At 42.3% G+C, this 17471-nt stretch overlaps 1 protein-coding gene across 2 annotated transcripts in view; it reads left to right on the top strand.

Moving 5' to 3' along the window:
* Positions 1-483: 483 nt before the first annotated feature.
* Positions 484-17471, top strand: part of MITF (microphthalmia-associated transcription factor) — a 51504-nt gene continuing 34516 nt past the window's right edge. Inside the window, exons 1-2 of one of the 2 annotated variants that reach the window (XM_009074264.1) lie at positions 484-539; positions 6661-6907. In XM_009074264.1, the coding sequence (XP_009072512.1) occupies positions 484-539; positions 6661-6907 (303 nt within the window). Of the gene's footprint in view, positions 540-6615; positions 6908-17471 lie in introns of those variants that run through there. The other variant, XM_009074265.1, reaches the window with a different exon arrangement.

Below are 17471 nucleotides of genomic sequence, written 5' to 3' on the forward strand. Positions count from 1 at the left end.
CCATTTCTCGCAGTCCTCGCGGGATGGTGAGGGTGGTACAGCCACCAGGGCGTGGGGCTGGAGATTCTGGTCAGCACTGTGGTAGTGCCAGGCACTTCTCCTTGCTTGCTGTTGATCCACACCTCATTCTGGACTGTCTCCATCAGGAGTCTGTGCAGCACCCTGATGCAGGTGAGGCAGGATGTAGCGAGATGTTGACTCTGGAGTTCTGCGCTGTTTCGGAGTCGTTTTGTGATGTTTGAAGACCTTGTGTGTGGCTGCCTCAACCCTCACTTCTTTTCCCTTCGGTAGGTGCTGGATTGCACAGGTCTGCAGTGCCAGCAGGCACTGGGAACTGCTGCCTGTGCTGCTGCTCCGTGGGGATTGGAGTTGCCAGGTCCTTATCTGGAGCCACCCCTAGAGACACAGCTGGCTGGGGACGCTGCTTGACTTTCACCCGAGGGTGCTCAGCAAAACCCCTTGGACCCAAAAGTGGGGGGAGAGATGGAAGCTGTTAGAGTTCAGATGTTCATGCCCTGCTCCTTTGACAGCTTCTGTCTGTGAGTGATGCTTTCCTGGGGCACTGTGAGCCGATCATTGTGTGATTGATTTGTTGTGGTGGAGGTTGTGTTCTGGGAGTTAAAAATACCATGCTTGGGAGCTGACCACTGTCTGCTGCAGAGCCACAGCAGCTATGGCTGAGATAGTGATGGTGACTTTCAGGAGGGGAAGGCTTATAAAATACTCTGTGTTCAAAAGAAAATGTATATACATAGATATATGTATCTATCTCTTTCAGAAATTGATGGCATACACACACATTGGAGCTAACAGACGTTTGGTTTAGGTGTAAAAAGACTTGGTGCATTATAATGATTATTATATGGAAAGTATTTGAGGATATTCAAGGTTTGCAATTATTTATCTCCCTTTTAACAGGAATGGTAGGAAAGGATTGTAAAATGTGACTTTTGCAGCTTCTAGATTAAACCTCTTAATTTTACCTTGTTCCTTAATCTAGTCGTGATCAAGCTTTCCAGGCTATCCTGCAAGCTGTGTCCCCAAGTAAATGGGCATTGAAGCAGATCAACTCTATGGCATTTTATTAAGTCAACACTCATGCAAAAGCCACCTCCAGAGCTTAATAATTATTTAGTGAGTGCTCCTGGGTCATGAGAGAGGTTTTCATTAAGTTCAGAAAGCATTATGTTCAGCAGCTTGTGAAGGTGTGTTTTAAAGACAGGAAGAAAAATGGAAAACTACTAAATGGTATCCAGAGACTTGAAAAAATTCTTAGCTGAGGATTAAATGTTTTTGTTTGTGTGGTTGGATTTTGTTGGTTTGGTGTTTTGTGTTTGTTTTGTTTGGGTTTTTTTTTTTTTTTTTTCAAAGACAGGTGTATCTACTGAGCTAACTTGATTTGCAATTCAACCCTTAGCTGTTGGGTAGCAGGTCTGCATGATGGATATTGCAGAGGTTTTTTTTCTTCCTTTCTCAGCTGACCAGATGCACGGAATGCACTCGGGGAGATGAGTGGATGCCTGGTGGGCTGCAGGCTGCTCTGTGGGTGCAGCCCATGGTGTAGGGTGAGCAGTGCTGCTGCAGGAGAGCAGCTCCAAGCTGCTCCAGGTCAGGGTATGAAAGCACTGGAGGGACAGAAGATGTTTGCCTTGATGATGGAGCAGATGCAGCAGCAGCCTGTTCCTTTAAACATGTAACCTTTAAGTGCGGAAACCTTTCATGTAGGAGCCTGAAACACAGTCCTTGCTTTATTATAAAGGCTGATAAAGGTCTCCACACCGTTTTTGTAACTGCTCTGTCCTTGGCAAGTCAGGACATAGGAGAGTGCCAAATCTTGGGCTGTTTTTTTTTACATTGATACTTCAGGCAGTGCCAGGCGGTTGGCGCGGTGAGTGGAGCGTCGCTGGAACCCACAATCAGTTATTAAATGTTAGGAATGAAGTACACAGTGCTCTGGGGAAAATGCTGGAGTAGTTGAAATCCTTACCTTGGCTGAAGATGGGGGAGAAGGGATTGTGTAGGGTTTTCTTGGTGTTTTTCTAGGGGTGGTGGTGATGTGTGTGTAATCTGGCTCCCTCTTGGATTAATGTTTTTTCTTTTGGTCTTCTTCCCTTCTCTGTCACCCCTCTCTGTGTCAGTGATATTGACTGGCAGGTTAGATGCTGCTACAAGTGTTGCTGCTTCAGCCACATATGTAGTACGGGGAACAAAAAGTTTCTTGAGGTTTTACTGCTTGGTAGAGAGACTGAGAACAGAATTTGGATAAATCAACTTTATTTTTGAGAAGACCCGAGTGGTCATTGGAACAAGAGGGGTGTTGGAAGGGGAGCTGTGTGGTGGTCTCTTCTGAAAATGCCTTCTGGAGGTCAAGCTAAGTATTTGAGTTGCAGCATTGACAACCTCTCATCTGGTGCCTTTAAAGATCAAGATAGTTTCATGCTACTCTTGGATAATTAAATGTGGATGCCTGTCTTCTCTATAAATAGTTATGAATGAGATAAGGATAAGACATAAACACAAGAGATTAAATCCCATGTTATTTCTTACCTCTGAGATCTGGTGCAGTTCCGTGGATTTCTTGAGGTGCTAAATCTGCTTTTCTTGGCTGATTTCTCTGTGGACTAGCCCATTAACAAACAGTTGGCATGAATGGAGGAGAGCAGCAGCCTCCCTTGTGTGTGCCACTTCCCTGCTTAGAGCAGGGTAGTGCATCCTGCCCGGAGCAAGTGGCTTTGAAAGCTCTTTTATTTTTATAAGGCATATTATTTCATTCTTGTTCATCTCTGTTTGAGGAAGCTTGGGGTTTGAGGGATTGATCTGTGCTTTTGTCTGAGAAACCTTGCATTGGAAGCTTTTATTTTTTCTTTAAAAAATAATTATAAAGCAGTAATTACAAAGCAAAGTTGAGTTAAGTAGTTTTTTTCCAGTTCAGTATCTCCAGGGAAATTTCTTAACAAATACATAGGTGTGCATGCAAAGTAATGCTTGTAAACCAGACAACTCACAACTGATGCATGTGAACCAGAGAATTTGTTTGATCAATGTCTAAGAATCTGAAATCAAAACTGGCCAACCAAGGATGAGCTTGTTTTTTTGCCCAAGGAGACAGAGATAAAATAATCAGTACACATCTGGGATGGTAGTTTAGGCTCTAAAAGACATGGTCTTTGTAATCTCTGGAGTTGATGTCAACAAAATGCAGTTTGATTTTCATCTGATCAGTTGCCTTTTATTATGTAACAGCCACCTGCATTATAACTCATTGGTGCAGTAACTAACATTTCCCAGGCATCTGTGCAAAGGATATGTAATTTAAACTTATTTAATAAAATAGTATCACTTCATGATTAATTGGATCAGCACATGACACATAACTAATAACTCCCAGTCTGTATTACCCTGTGCTTATTACACTGCTAATGGATAACCGGTTTAATCATGTGTCAATTAAAAGGATGAGTCGGTTTCATTTATTGCAATTAGATGGTTTCCATAAACTGTTTGCAGGAAGTATCTCAATCACATCGTGTATCAGTTCTGTGTGTGGGCTGTTACCAGCTCTGCATAATCTGGGAGTGAATCAATTCATGTATGAGAGTTTTTCAATCCACACGTCCAGTTCTGGGTACATGGCACCGAGGTTGATCACAGGACATCATCTCCCTGTGCAGCAGCATGTAATGGTCAAAAAGGTTTAAAAATAAGCATTTTCAAAACTGTCTTGGTGTGAAGCCTTTGAAATAACAAGTTTTTTAATCTCTTCTTTGATTGGAAAAGTGAGTTTTTGACAAACCTCCTGTTTGCTTGGTGGAGTGTACATGGTGATGAAACCCAAACCATCTTCCATTCCACCTCGGAGTGTTCTGTGCTTGAGAAGAGGAGCAGGTATGGTGGAGAAGGGCAGGTGGGCTGGAGGACAACCTGTGTTGTGCATGGGGCAGACTTAGAAGATGAGATACCAAAGCTTCAAACAGTTTTCCACGTTTGAACAGTGCCACTCATGGCAAGTGGAAGGAGTGCTGGTGTGGGGAGACCATCCTGTGTGTGGGAGGAGCTTTAGAGCTCCCCAGGGAATAACAGCAGTGATGGGTTAACAGTTGGACTGGATGATCTAGGAGCTCTTTTCTAACCTGAATGGTGCTATGGTGCTGTGGCAGTAGCTGTGGTCTGGCAGCACAGTGCTGCCAAGTGCTGCCTGTGTTCAGGGTTTGTGTCTCTATACCATGTGAAATATTGAGCTGAATTGCAAAATCAAAAAAAAAGCCTTGAAGAATTTGGCAGAACAGCAATTTTTGGGACTCTCTTTCAAAGGCACAATACTTGAAGCTTTTGTTGACAATTTTCAATCAATGGTACAGACCTGAATCACTGGCAGGATGCTGGAAGGACACTTGGTCTAAGTTGGTAAAATAATTGTATGAGTGAGATGAGGTTCCTGGCAGGAGCTGTTTGAAATGATATGGAAATAATTTCTCCTTCCTTCTCCCTTGTATTCCCCAACGTTTTCGTATATGGGAAGGTTCTTCTGAGATGGCTTTGGTAGGAGGAGAAACAGTTCAAAATGAAAGAATGTGGGAGGAACTGCTGGGTTACCGATCTTGCATTATTAGCTATTTGTAAAAAATGCCAGTAGCACACAAATAAAAATGCTGCTTACTGTGATACAAAATTGGCTTTCCTTCAACAGGAGGAGAATGAATCCTTCCTTGAAAGCAGCATCTAAGTGCCTTTTTTTTTTGCTTGTGTATTACAGTGGTCTCCAGTGTGGGATGCACAGTGTTATTGGTGGGCAGGAATAGAATATTAGCAGTTCAGTAGTACATGTACTCATAAATAAATAAATATACATGTGTTGAGGGTGCATGCTCAAACATTCCTGGTAGGAATTCGTAATCAAAAACATTGTGAGACCAGTGATTGTAATTATCCTAGTCATGGAAATAAAGCATCTCCTCAGTTTGGAAATGTGAAAGTGGTTCAGATGTGCAGCCACAGAACAAGCTGCTGCGTTTAGATGTGAGAATGCTTCGCCCTTAATTGAAAGGAGAGTGTTTTTTACAAGTATCACAGTCAATGACTTGTCTTGAGCAGCTAATTAGTACGATTATTCCGCAGCTGCATTAGTTTCACCACAAAGGTTTTCTCTTGTTTTATCAAAAGGATCAGTGTCTCTGTGAATGTTTCAACCTGACAGGTCTTAAATAGCAAGATGGTCCCCTGCCTCCCTGCCCCCAGAATGTGTGCTCTGGAAGAGCACAGTTTGATCTCTTGGGGCAGTTAAGTGTGGGTTCTCCTTTTTTTTTTTGGTTTTTGTTTCTTTGTTTCTACCCTGAACTGTGTTCAACATCAGTCCTAAACAAAGCCAAAGAACTTCCAGCAGCGCTGGCTCTTGGTGCCTGCAGTCTCTAAGCAGGACCTGGAGGGGATGCTGGATCCCAGACTGTGTCCTGTCAGCATCCTGCAGGTACCACCTAAGCACTGGAGCCAGAGCTGGGGTTTTGAGGTGCTGCCTCCTCATGGAGCAGGAGGCTTCCCCAGGCATGGCCCTGCATCATGGTAGATGCAGGGCCTGTTCTTCCATGAATGATGGCAGCAGTCAGAACAGGAACCCAAATATCCTGAATTATGCACACTGTAGCTCTTTCTTATATGGAGTCATGTGTTCTTACCCACTTCCAACATCCTTCCCTTGAAGGATGTGCAGCTTCGTGTTTACATACCCTAATTGTTCTGCCTTACACTACAGGAATGTCTTACAAACGGATTTTAGTTTTGAGGCCTAAGAAAACGATGAGTTGGTTCAGAAGGTGTCCCTGCAGTCCATGGCCAAGTCCCATGGTCTTTCCCATGTTCTGCTTGCCAATGGCTCAGAAGTAGCTCTCAGGTGGTGAAGCAGTGTTGTGTGCTGGCTCAGGCCAACCTGATACCGTTCATGAAGTACGAGTGGGTGGCTCAGAAGTAGCTCTTAGGTGGTGAAGCAGTGCTGTGTGCTGGCTCAGGCCAGCCTGATACCGTTCATGAAGTACGAGTGGAATAAAGCTGTTTCTATTGTTTATTCTGCCTGTGTTGTGTCTCACTGCACTCAGAAGATGCTGGTAGGCCTGGGGTGGGAGGTTTTTTGTAGAGGTCTGGTTTCTAGCTCAGAAGAGTGTCACTGCCAGCAAATCCAACCCCAGGGTAGTATTGTGCAGAAAATAACTGGACTTCATTATGTTGTATTTTCATGGGAGATGTAGATTTACTTTATCTGTACATTTTTGAGCTAGATTATTAGACTGAAGTATTATATATACCAATCCCTAGACTTGCTGCAACCCTTCATTGCTTTTTTTTTTAAGAAAGGGAATATGAGTGCCTGGTGCTATCTATAAAAGCATATGTTTTTCTCGTGGGTGATGGCTGTAAAATAAAAGAGCAAGTAGCTCTTTACAGCTGGCTGTTGGCGTTGGGAACTGGTTAGCTGCAGTCAAGTTCAGGCAGCCTAATGTGGCTGCTAAGTACCTGAAGTAGGTCGGTGTGGAATTCCCCCACTCGCGGTGCGGCGTATCCTCACCCATCCTGCCCCACTCTGGTGCAGCTCCACCAGCTCCGACCGCTGGAGCCGCCATCCCACTTGTGGAAACTGAGCTGTCTTTTTTTTTTCCCTTGGTCTTCCCACAGCAATTCCGAGCATCCTGGCGCTTCCAAGCCTCCCTTAAGCTCCTCCAGCATGACCTCACGAATCCTGCTACGACAGCAGCTCATGCGTGAGCAGATGCAGGAGCAGGAGCGTCGGGAGCAGCAGCAGAAGCAGCAAGCAGCCCAGTTCATGCAGCAGCGAGTACCTGTCAGCCAGACACCTGCCATCAACGTCAGCGTGCCCACCAGCCTGCCCCCTGCCACCCAGGTGCCCATGGAGGTCCTCAAGGTACGCATCATTCTGCCTTTCCGCTCAGGAGCTTGCGCTCATCCAAACGTACTTTATTTACCAGGAACATGGTTCTCGGGTTTATTTTGGCAATGAAATTTTGCAAAGAAATTGCATTTTGGCTTGATTTGCAGATTGTTTTGGTGTCCCAGTAGTGAAGAATGGAAAACCTTTTTTTTTTTTTTAAAAAAAAAAAAAGTTTGTGTAAGTTTTGTTTCCTTTAAACTGTAAGATCTCCGGAGGAGGTTTTGTTACAAAACGAATGTTTCCGTCATTTTCCCTTTGGAAAACACTCCTCCATCTTTCTAGCACTTAAATATTTTCAAAAAGCAGCAATTCTTAGGAGATATTCCAGTCAATATTTTGGTTTTTAAAAGAAAACAATGTAATATTTTTGTAAGATGGAGTCAAAACTCTTTACAAAAGAGCTCCTCAGAAAGCCTTAATCTGAAATATGGGTGAGTTTCCAGCCTCTTGCAACGAGTCTTCGTAATCCTTTTTTGTTTAAATGACTTGTTTGCTATTAGTAGCTTTGGATTCCTTGTCCTACTGGAAACTGTAGGAGCTTGTTAGTGTCCCTCTGTCAAAGGGGATGTAGCTTGCTAATTACTCAGGGAAAAACGTGAACAGCTATAAGAAAAGAGATAATTTCACGCACTGGTTAAGTCCAAGTAGGCTGAAGCGACGTGAAATGTGCGAGTAAAAGAATGGAAAACGTTTTGGAGAAGTTTGCTGACATATTTCATGACTAATTTTCCCTAGTTTTGGAGAGTTCTCTCTGCATTATTGCTGAATCTTTTTATTACAGTCTAATGTTTAGTAACCACCAAGTTCAGTCAGTAAACGTATTCTTACCACCTAAGTTAACTGAGCTTGGTTACAAACCGCTCGTAGTTTGCTCATCGATGTTATATATCAAAGATCTAGTTTTAAAGTAGCTTTGCAGGCTCAGGATTGCAAGGCTGTCCTTGTGATGGGTTCATGGGGAAAATGTAGGGTCGTTTTATTTATTGGATCTGCATTATGGCATTGTGTTATCAATGCCAAAACTGACACCTATTTGGGATGCTAGAAGCATAGTCCAGTATAGTCTGTGATCTAGGAGCAAAAAAGCAGCAGTTAATTCTGCATTCTCTCTCTCTCTACACACACACATTTCCATTAGAAGCTAAATATGATCTACTTTGAGCATGTGTGCATGGGCACATAGTAAGGCATCTGGAATTGTCTGGGAATAGCTGTTTTGTCTAATGTTTGTGCGTTGCTCGCAATGTTTGTGTCTAACAGTTTCTTAAACTTGTTTCCAGGCTATGACACTGTAGTTATAATTCAGATCCAGCAGGTGTGTAGGTGCTATGGAATAGTTTTTCTTTGTCATGCACCCAGTTAAATCAGTATATGCTACATTTTATACATCCTTTCATCTTTATATGTTACGATATGAACTTTTAGGGTGTTTTTTTAAACCCCTGTGAAAACTTGTAGGAAAGTGTTTATTTTCTGATGGTATTTTACTGATAAGGAAGGAGTGTAATGTCTTGAAGAAGCGTTAGCAGTTGAATTTATTGTTCATTTTGCAAATGCCTTTTTCTCTGGGAGAGGAGGGGAGGCAGCCCTTGATTTCTGAGGGACAAACTACAGAAGACACTGCAGGTGAAAGGTGATGTTTGGTTATTGCAAAAGGGATTACTGGGAACTGGCTTGTCACAGGATCTGTATGCAAAGCTGTAACCTGCTAGAGCATTACTAGGAAACTTTGTGCAAAGGACTTGAACCTGAGTCCTTGTCTTCAGGATTCCAAAAATAGTATATATCCTCTGTTTCCTACTGATGGAGAAGGATCTCCTGGAAAGAGGGAGGACACCTCTCCTGCACTTGTCTTTAGCCCAGATAAGAATGCATGACCCTGCAGAACAAAACATTAAGAGAATGCATCCTTAACCAGCTTGTAAAATAAAACAAAATTGTCTTGAAGGTGATGGTTGTGGAAATATGAGCTGCATGCTGGACCAAACTCATGTCTGTCTTCTCACCATCTACATTTACATAAGTAACAGTCAAAATTAGCAAAAACAAGTCCTCTTGGTCTCTGTCTCTGAGAGAAGAGAGACTGCTTTGTGTAGTGTTGCTGCTTGTGTTTTTGGTGGGGAAAGCAGCTGAAGATTCATCCTTTATTGACAAAAGTGGACCAGTTCTGTACAAAAAAATAGTACAAAATAGCAGACTTGAAGTAATGATCTTCCTGAAAATTTACCACTGATGCTTCACTGCAAGTAGGATTTGGCTGAAAGGTCCATATAATTCTGTTTGTGGTTTTTTGGGTGTTCTGTTTTTGTTTTGGTTTTTTTCCAAATAGGATATTTGGCTCAAAAGCTGAGATTAACAATAACTCAGGATCTTCCTGGTGCCAGTGTGCTGACAGCCAGCTCTGCCTGCAGTGACATCATTTCCCTGCAGCTGCTTTTTACACTTCAGTTGTTTTTTAGCTGTAGACAAATTTTCCATATGAGCTGTACAGAAGTTTTAATTAGATAAATAGGGAACTGAGTTGGTAACTTTATTATCCAGATGGTCTGGATTTAGTGACCTTAAGGAATGAGATAGACAAAAAGGGGATTTTTGCACTTTCAGAAATGTTAATCTGCAAGGCAACTGTCTTTAGAAGAGATCTTTTTCGGTATTACTTCACAAACAAGACCAAACATAGTAGCTGTTTTTGTTGTTGGTTTTGTTTGTTTGTTTTGGAACTTAGCATCAAGCAACACAACTCTGAGCCTGTTGAATTTGTCAAGGTTTTATGTTTTTAATTGTGGTGTGTGACTTGCCCTTTCACCCATATCTCACAGTGTGAAGAGAATAATACTTGCGTATCTGAAGATGGTAATTCGGAATGACTAGTTTAAAAAGAAGCCAAAGGTGTTAATGGGCTTGGATTTTATGTTTGTTTCCAAGATGTTAATTTAGAAACAATAGAGAAAGAGAAATATATATGAATCTATGTCACATTGCATAGGAATGTCCAAATTGCATAATTTAGTATGCTCAAGGCCATGTGAATAAATGGGATTTCATTTTCTTGAGTAATGACGTCTCATTGCATCACTTCTCTGCCAAGTAATGTAGCTTGGCAAGGTAGAAAATGACCTGTTGGAATTCAAGTTGCTTCGTGCAGCCTAATTAAGAGATGGACTGGGAATAGGTCTGATGCACTTGTATCTCGTCAAATCTCACAGCAAGAGGAAGATTTTGTACAGCTTTGGGTTATCCTTCTGCGGAGCTGGTGTTGGATTCAGGGGTGTACAGGCTAGTTTGGCTTAAGTACCTTCTCATCCACTTCCTGTCGGTGTTTGAGGATCAGCTCTACAGAGAGATGTTACTGGGAAGTCTTTGCTTCTGCAGTTCACCTTCTGGTTCTGCCTTGGAAATAAGAATACAGAACTTAAAATGTTGATCATTGGAGTCGTTTCAAGCTGTATCAATGTTGGATCAGGGTCTGTTCCTGAGGTACAAAGTAAGCTTATGTTTTTATTTAAAATAATTACCTTCTTTGCAAAGAGTCCATCTTAAGATGTCTTCATACTACTTCTTCCATCCAGGTGTCTTGTAGTTTTCTGAGCTTATTTGGTATTAAGCTGTTCTTTTTGTTGTTGGTTAAGTTATTCTCTTGTCTGGTTGAAGTCCTTATCTGTTGGAGCAGAAGCACTGCTGCTGGTCTCAACTTCAGTATTCCAGAGCTGTTCTCTGGGAGCTGGTGGCTGCATTTCTGTAGGCAGGGCTAGCCCAGGGCTTGAGGAGGTTGTGTGTCAGGTCCCTGCCTGCAGTCACTGAGGCCTGATGGTAGGTTAGTCCTGTTGCTCCTTAGTCATCCACTTACAAAACAATACTGCTGTTAATCCCATACCTTGTGGAGATAAATTTGTTTAAGGTGGTTGAATCCTGGACTGTTGGAGAATGTGTTCTTGGTCTGTACTGAGGCTTGTCTGTCAATCAGCGTCCCCAGAGCTGTCTTGGACCTGATCTGTTACTCTCTTCCTGCTTAGCTGGAAGCTCAGCTTAGCTAAACTTAGCTTAGCACTTCTCCTGTAGTCCTAGCAGCTGTGTGTTGACATTTATTTAGGTTGCATCTCCTGCTGATGCGATACAGTTGCTGGGTTCTGCTTTTCATGCCTTTCATGCCCCTTTACCCACTCCTTGTCTCCTTTCCTACCAAGCAACTTTCAAGATTCTCGTAAAGTGAGTGATGTCTGTTGCTGAGTTTCTGTCAGGACAACTCCCTGCCTTTCTGACAGGCACTGATACCCTGACCTCATCTGTAGGATAGTTTTCAGTCTTCTGTGTCAGTCCAGGCAGCTGATTCTAGGATTTTATTGTTCAGCAGTGAGAAATGCTGACATGCATGACCAGAGTTTTACGTAAGGTGCCTCTGGCATCTTTACCGAAGCTGCACTGTAGCAGTTCAGGTTTGGAGCTCACCATACTATACATGATTTTAACAGACACAAAAGGAAAAAGGTTTTCCTTCATCTAAAACATCGAAAAGATCCAGTGGTAAGAAACCAAGGAATTATTTTAAAGGCTGAGATTACCAGCAAATTCCCATAAGCCAGGCTGCAAGATCTTTTACTTGTTTTTTTGGGTTTATCTTTGTGAAGTTCTGCTGATAGAAATAGTCAGATCCAAGATGTTTATTAAGGTTTGCTTTTGAAAATTGCTTTTTAGTAAGTCCACTTGTCTCAAAATAATCTCATTTATAGAACTTGCAGTGGTCCAGCAAGTGAACTTCCTGCAGAAATTCAGAGGAGTGGGGACTCACCTGTGTGCTTATGGAGAGACATTACAAAAATTGGATTTTTGCCATGCTGTGTGGCTTGTATTGCTTTGCCTGATTTCTGGAATAATATAATGTTCAAAACAAGCATGACACAGTCCCTTAAATACTTTGGACCTGCCTGCCTAAAACACAGTGTGGCATTGCAGGAACTGTGACGGGTGTGAGCAAGACTTGTGTCCTCCATGGGAGAAGCAGCACAGGAGCATCCTCAGGAGTCAGCAAAGGAGGCTCAGGGCCAGCATCGTCCCACAGAATTGCAAATGAGTTCTGCTGAAAATATTGCCAGTTCTTGCAGGATTGAAAATGTTACTGGTGGGCAGCTGACGTCCAGCCCTCTGATGTCTCACTAAGCAGATGGAAGGTGGAAAACTGGGGGTGAACATTTCTTCCCTTCGTCCCCCCATGATATTTGTTGACAGTCCTCAGTTGGTGTATGGATGTGACACTTGCTGTCATGTTTTTAATGTGATGCACTAGGTCAGGTTGTGGTGAAATGGTGTAGTCCTTGTCCCAGTCTGTCCCTGTTGCTGGATGCTAACGCATCCCAGGATGTGGTTGTTGTACATCCTCTTCCTCCTGAGCATTGTCAAACCAAATGTAAGAAAAAAATGTAAGAAAAAAAGCACAGTAAGAAATCTGCTGGATTGCTCATGTCTCTTCTTCTTCTTTGTCTGCCATTGGGATTTAAGAATGTAACTTCCATTTGGCACAGGTGCTGGACTGGGAGATGCTTCTCTGGGAGTGCCGTGTTGGATGCTGCTGCACAGTACAGCCTTGGGGGCCGGAGGGAGAACCTGCAGTGCTGCAGATGTCTTTTGGACACTGCACAAACGCTTTGCAGGTGGTGAGGAAAAAGCTGGTCTCTTGACTAGCAGATGCTGTAACAAGTCCCTTTCCAGAAAATCCCTTTTTTGCTTGTTTCTGGAGAGTGAGCAAACAGTTCCCTTGCTCCAGGGGATCTGGACAAGGCAGATGCAGCTTAGGCGAACTATGTGTTGATATCTCTCCTTTCTGGATGTAGAATCTGTACTTCTTCATACAGCTGCCCTTGCTAACAGGGCAGTTCACCCAAAAATATATGTGTATGTAAAAATGTATGTGGAAACATAAGCTGCAAACCCATTTTTAGTGTTTGTAATTAAGGGATTTTTAGTAGTGTATCTGCATTCAACAGTGCTTTAATATGCTGAGTATGTCAACATTTATCTGCCAGTGAGAACTCCACTTAGGATTCTCCTGCTACACTGCCTCGTTTGGTGTCTTCATGGTAGATGTTAACTGCTGTTTTGGTGCTAGAATTACAGCTCTTTACTGCTGCCTCTGTTCATTGTGGCCTTTCTTTCTTGTCCTAAAGGTGAAGCCTCTTCTTTTCAAAGCCTAGAGCCAGATACTGTTTTCTAGATTTCCTCTCTTGCTTTATTATGCCAGAGCTGGTCCATTTATCTCTTTCTCAGTGCCATCCCATTGTTGTAACTTGTGCTCATCTCTCCCCTTAAAGCAACTTTTTCTGAGTGAACAGCAGTGCTGTGCTGCTTGGAAAGGTGCAGGTGACCAGGCTGGACTCTTGCCTTTATGTTATTCATTCAGATTTTAAATGCCACACCACGATAAGCTCTTTGCATTAGATACCTTGTAGTTCTTCATTTTTGACATGCCAACCATGTCTTCAGACTGAGGTTAATGACTACACACATGCATCAAAATTACCTCCTCCTAGGACTTTTCCAGTGTGCTTATTGCAGTGACCTGTGGTGGTAACACAGCCTTGCCTCGCAGGGAAGGCTTGGCAGTTGGCAGTAGTGTTCTTGGTGTAATAATTACCATAAAACTGCATTGTATAGAGGACTTATCTCACAGTTCTGAAGAACAGGAACAATGGGATGTCAAGATAAATGTGTGGTAGCGCCTGCTCCAGCCAGTGTGTGTTTGTGGACACACTTATCTGATTTAAAAGTTAATTTAATCTCACCTGACAATGGTAGATAGTAGTGTGTGTGTGGGTATGTTAGGTAAGCATGGTGTGTATTTGCAATCAACTTAGACAAGTGATTTGCCAGACTGAGTCTTGGTGAGCTACAGATAGAACATTTAAACTAAGGTTACTTACTCTCTGTGACTCTTGGTATATGTACCTTAAGCCTTCAGCAAATTCTTCATGAAGAAAACGTGAATTTAGCTACAGAACCACTAAAGCCTGCCTTGTGTCTAGCCTTCCTGTAAGTAAAAGTTTCTCTCAGGCCTTAAATCTTTTGCTTGCTCAGTGGATGGAAAGCTATTCCAAAACAAGCCCTGGTGCTTGATGCCTGTGGTCAGTAACAGAGGTAAAATGTAAACTCTTGCTTAACACCTAGGGTATTAGACATTAAAAATGCATGGAATTCAAGGGGGCAACATACTTCTGTGTACAAGTATCTGACTGCTTGACTGCTAGTGCAAAACACTGCTTTCACCTTTTGTCCCAAATGTCCTTTCCCTATGGATGCAAACACGTGTGTTGCTTAGCTGTTGAGAGAAATGGCTGTTGCTGATGAGATGTGTGATCTTTCCATCTTGTTTGTTTAGCTGTGCTTATGGTAACACAAAATTTAACTCCCAAAGTTGTGGGACCAGCTGTGCTGCTGCTGAATTGTGCTGCTGGGGGTGTAGGGCATATGCAGGTAACTGAGTGGAGCAGGAAGGTAGCTGAGAAACTGCTCCTTATCATAGAGCTCTTTCCTGCAAGTTCACAGGAGTTACCTGGTAGTTTGAAATAACATTTTTGGTGCAAAGAAGGATATGTTCACGCAGAATAATAGAAGCATCTGGAGGTCCAAGCTCTGAGTACCTTTAAGAAGTTCTTGGTGGTTTATACCCTAGTTGGTCTGAGTGGAGCAGGAAGGTAGCTGAGAAACTGCTCCTTATCATAGAGCTCTTTCCTGCAAGTTCACAGGAGTTACCTGGTAGTTTGAAATAACATTTTTGGTGCAAAGAAGGATATGTTCACGCAGAATAATAGAAGCATCTGGAGGTCCAAGCTCTGAGTACCTTTAAGAAGTTCTTGGTGGTTTATACCCTAGTTGGTGGTCTTGAGGATTTTCTGTCTTCCTGCTGGCATGGTAACACCCACGAAGTTAAGGAGAGGTTGCTAAGTTTGCTCTGTTACAGCTTCAAAGCACTATATTTTTTTTTTGTGGTCTAGACACATTATCTGCTGGCTGAGTTGCCAGACCTTGGGAAAATGGTGGTTCACCATGTGTCAGTGACTGTTTTGGACCTACAGAAGATGAGTTAATCTTCCTAAAGATTTGTAGGTGCCTATAGTTGTGGGTATTAAAAGCACTGATGAGGCTCCACAGCCCACCAGCTAACAGGTTTTAACAGCTTGTACTAAGTCCTTTTTCGGTCAACATGAATTTAAAATCCACCTCATTCCTCTTTGCTGGTTGAGCCAAGGAGGTATGATGAGGGTGAGTGCTGGTCATTGCAGTTGTGTTTGTCAAAGCCACAGCTTAATTTGGCAGAAAATAGTGCCTGGAGCCACACGCGGCGCTGGAAAATGGAGGAGTTGGGGGGAGGTCTAAGGGGGACTCTGCTGACACCTTGGATAGGCGTTAAATTTTAAATGTGAAAACTTAGATCTGCTTAAAGTAATCTTTGGGTATTATGTATCCTCGCAAATATTTCAGTTCCTCAGCTAGTTTGGCAGCATTATTCTCCGAGATGCTGAACCTGTATAGTGAATGAATTCAAAGTGACAAGCTGGAGACATTCCTGCCATTCAAGAGAGGCTTAAGGAATTTCTTATTGGCTAAATTACAAATATGTAGCATTTTGCCCAGCACTGCATGGCAATTTCAACCTGCCTGACCGTGACAAGATTAGCACTTTTCCTCCCCCTCCTCGGCAGTAATTTTTTTTGCTTTTAAAAAAAAATTAGATTAAGAAGTACCAGGCAGAGATGCAAAAGCTTGAAAGAGTGAAAACCAGCCTTACCTTGAATGATTCTGTCTGTCATTGGATTGGTTCCTTAATTAGCCCCATGTCCTTTAACCTCTTGAGAAATAAGTAAGGGATAAATTTGGGGATAAAGACAAAGACGCCTGGAGATTTACCACACACCGCTAGGTAATTCATCAAGGAATGTTGGTAATTAGCCCTGCCTCTTTCCTTTCTGGCTCATTTAATAAAACTGGTTGATTTAAAATAATGCCTGCTGGTTCATTATCAACTACTTTAAGAGCCAAGTTATGAACTTGAAACAAAACCCAGTATTGTGTTTTCTGCAAAGGACCTGGCAAGTGTTTTGTTTGGTTTGGTTTTTCATAAAAAGAAATTATTCTGTCTGGTCATCAGTCTCCCCAGCTTGATGATTAAATATTACTTTGTTTGGATTACCATTTGGCTTTTTGGGTGTATTTATTTCTAGTGTCTGCTACAGAGAAACAGAGGAAGGGGAAAAAAAAAAAGTCCAAGATCTTGAAGAAGTACATGTCAGATTGTGTTAAGAAAGCATGGCCTGATGGAATTCAGCTGAATAAGGACTTTACAATAGTAGTAGTCGTCCAGTTGAGGAAATGGGTAACTGTTTTAACCCTTTGTCTCTCAGAAATAAGTGCCAGCTACGTCTTGTCCTTTGAGCAAAATGATCCATTTTAGTAACCCATCTCTTTAGTGCTTGTTGCGGAAATTTGTTCCTGAACTGAGGACAGAACTGAGACGGTTTGTATTTGATTAGGAAAATGCTCATGCAGTGGTCTCTTTTTTTTATAGATGGGAATAGCATTACTTGGAAATTAAATAAGAGGATCAGGCTAGCACTGGATCAATATACCTTTGCACTTTCTGGGAGAATATCTCTACAGCAGCATCCAGTTGGAGTTTGTTACAGCAACAGTCACTGGCCAGTGGATCTGGTTGGGTCAGTCTGTCTGAATTGAAGAATTAACTTACTATTACTGTAAATCTTCCTTTAATCATGTCAGACTTGGATTGCAACACTTCTGAAACTGTTGTGGGCTAGAGAAAAGCAGGCTGTGCTAGCCTTCCACTAATGGTAGGCTTGCCAGGTCTTGAATCCTGCGTAAGACTTTTTCTGAACTTCTAACTCCTCAGTATCATTTGGGAGCAGAATTTGATCCAGCGTTTCAGTGCAAATGAGAAAAGACTTCATCCTGGTTGTCTTTTTTTTACATCCTCTTTTTGTCGCCTGGGGTAGTTCTTGTTCTGGGGGAGCTTGTGTTCATTAGCTGCTGCTGTGACCCAGCAAAACCACATGTCTGCTTTTATATGCTTGGCAGACTAGTATGCTAAAAAAAAGTGATGGCCTTTGTGGAAATATGACTCTGCCAATAATTTTGTTACCAGCTCTGAGAGTAACTTGCTGCCTGCAAACACTTGCAGAGAGGCCACTGGGGTGTTGGGGTAACAGCTCAACCCTGCAGGTTGTCACTATAAGCTCTGTCACTGGATGCCAGTTACCCACTTGTTTATTATTTGGAGACTTGTTAGTAAACTTTTATAGCTTAAATTGACTTAGAACTAGGTATGTTTTTTCCCAGCTTGTAATGATGCAGAACAGAAGATTGAGGATCTTATAAAGAAACACCAAGACAACCCCCAACAAACAGAGCTCTTACTTAATACCAGTTTTTGTAAAGTTAGACTGTCCATGCCAAAGTAATCACACATCATAGTCTTATCTTTTTTAATATACTGGAACGATATTTATTATAGATCTTTGTGAGTTAGTGTCCT

The sequence above is a fragment of the Acanthisitta chloris genome, unplaced genomic scaffold, assembly GCF_000695815.1.
Source record: "Acanthisitta chloris isolate BGI_N310 unplaced genomic scaffold, ASM69581v1 scaffold125, whole genome shotgun sequence".
NCBI classification, from domain to species: domain Eukaryota; kingdom Metazoa; phylum Chordata; class Aves; order Passeriformes; family Acanthisittidae; genus Acanthisitta; species Acanthisitta chloris.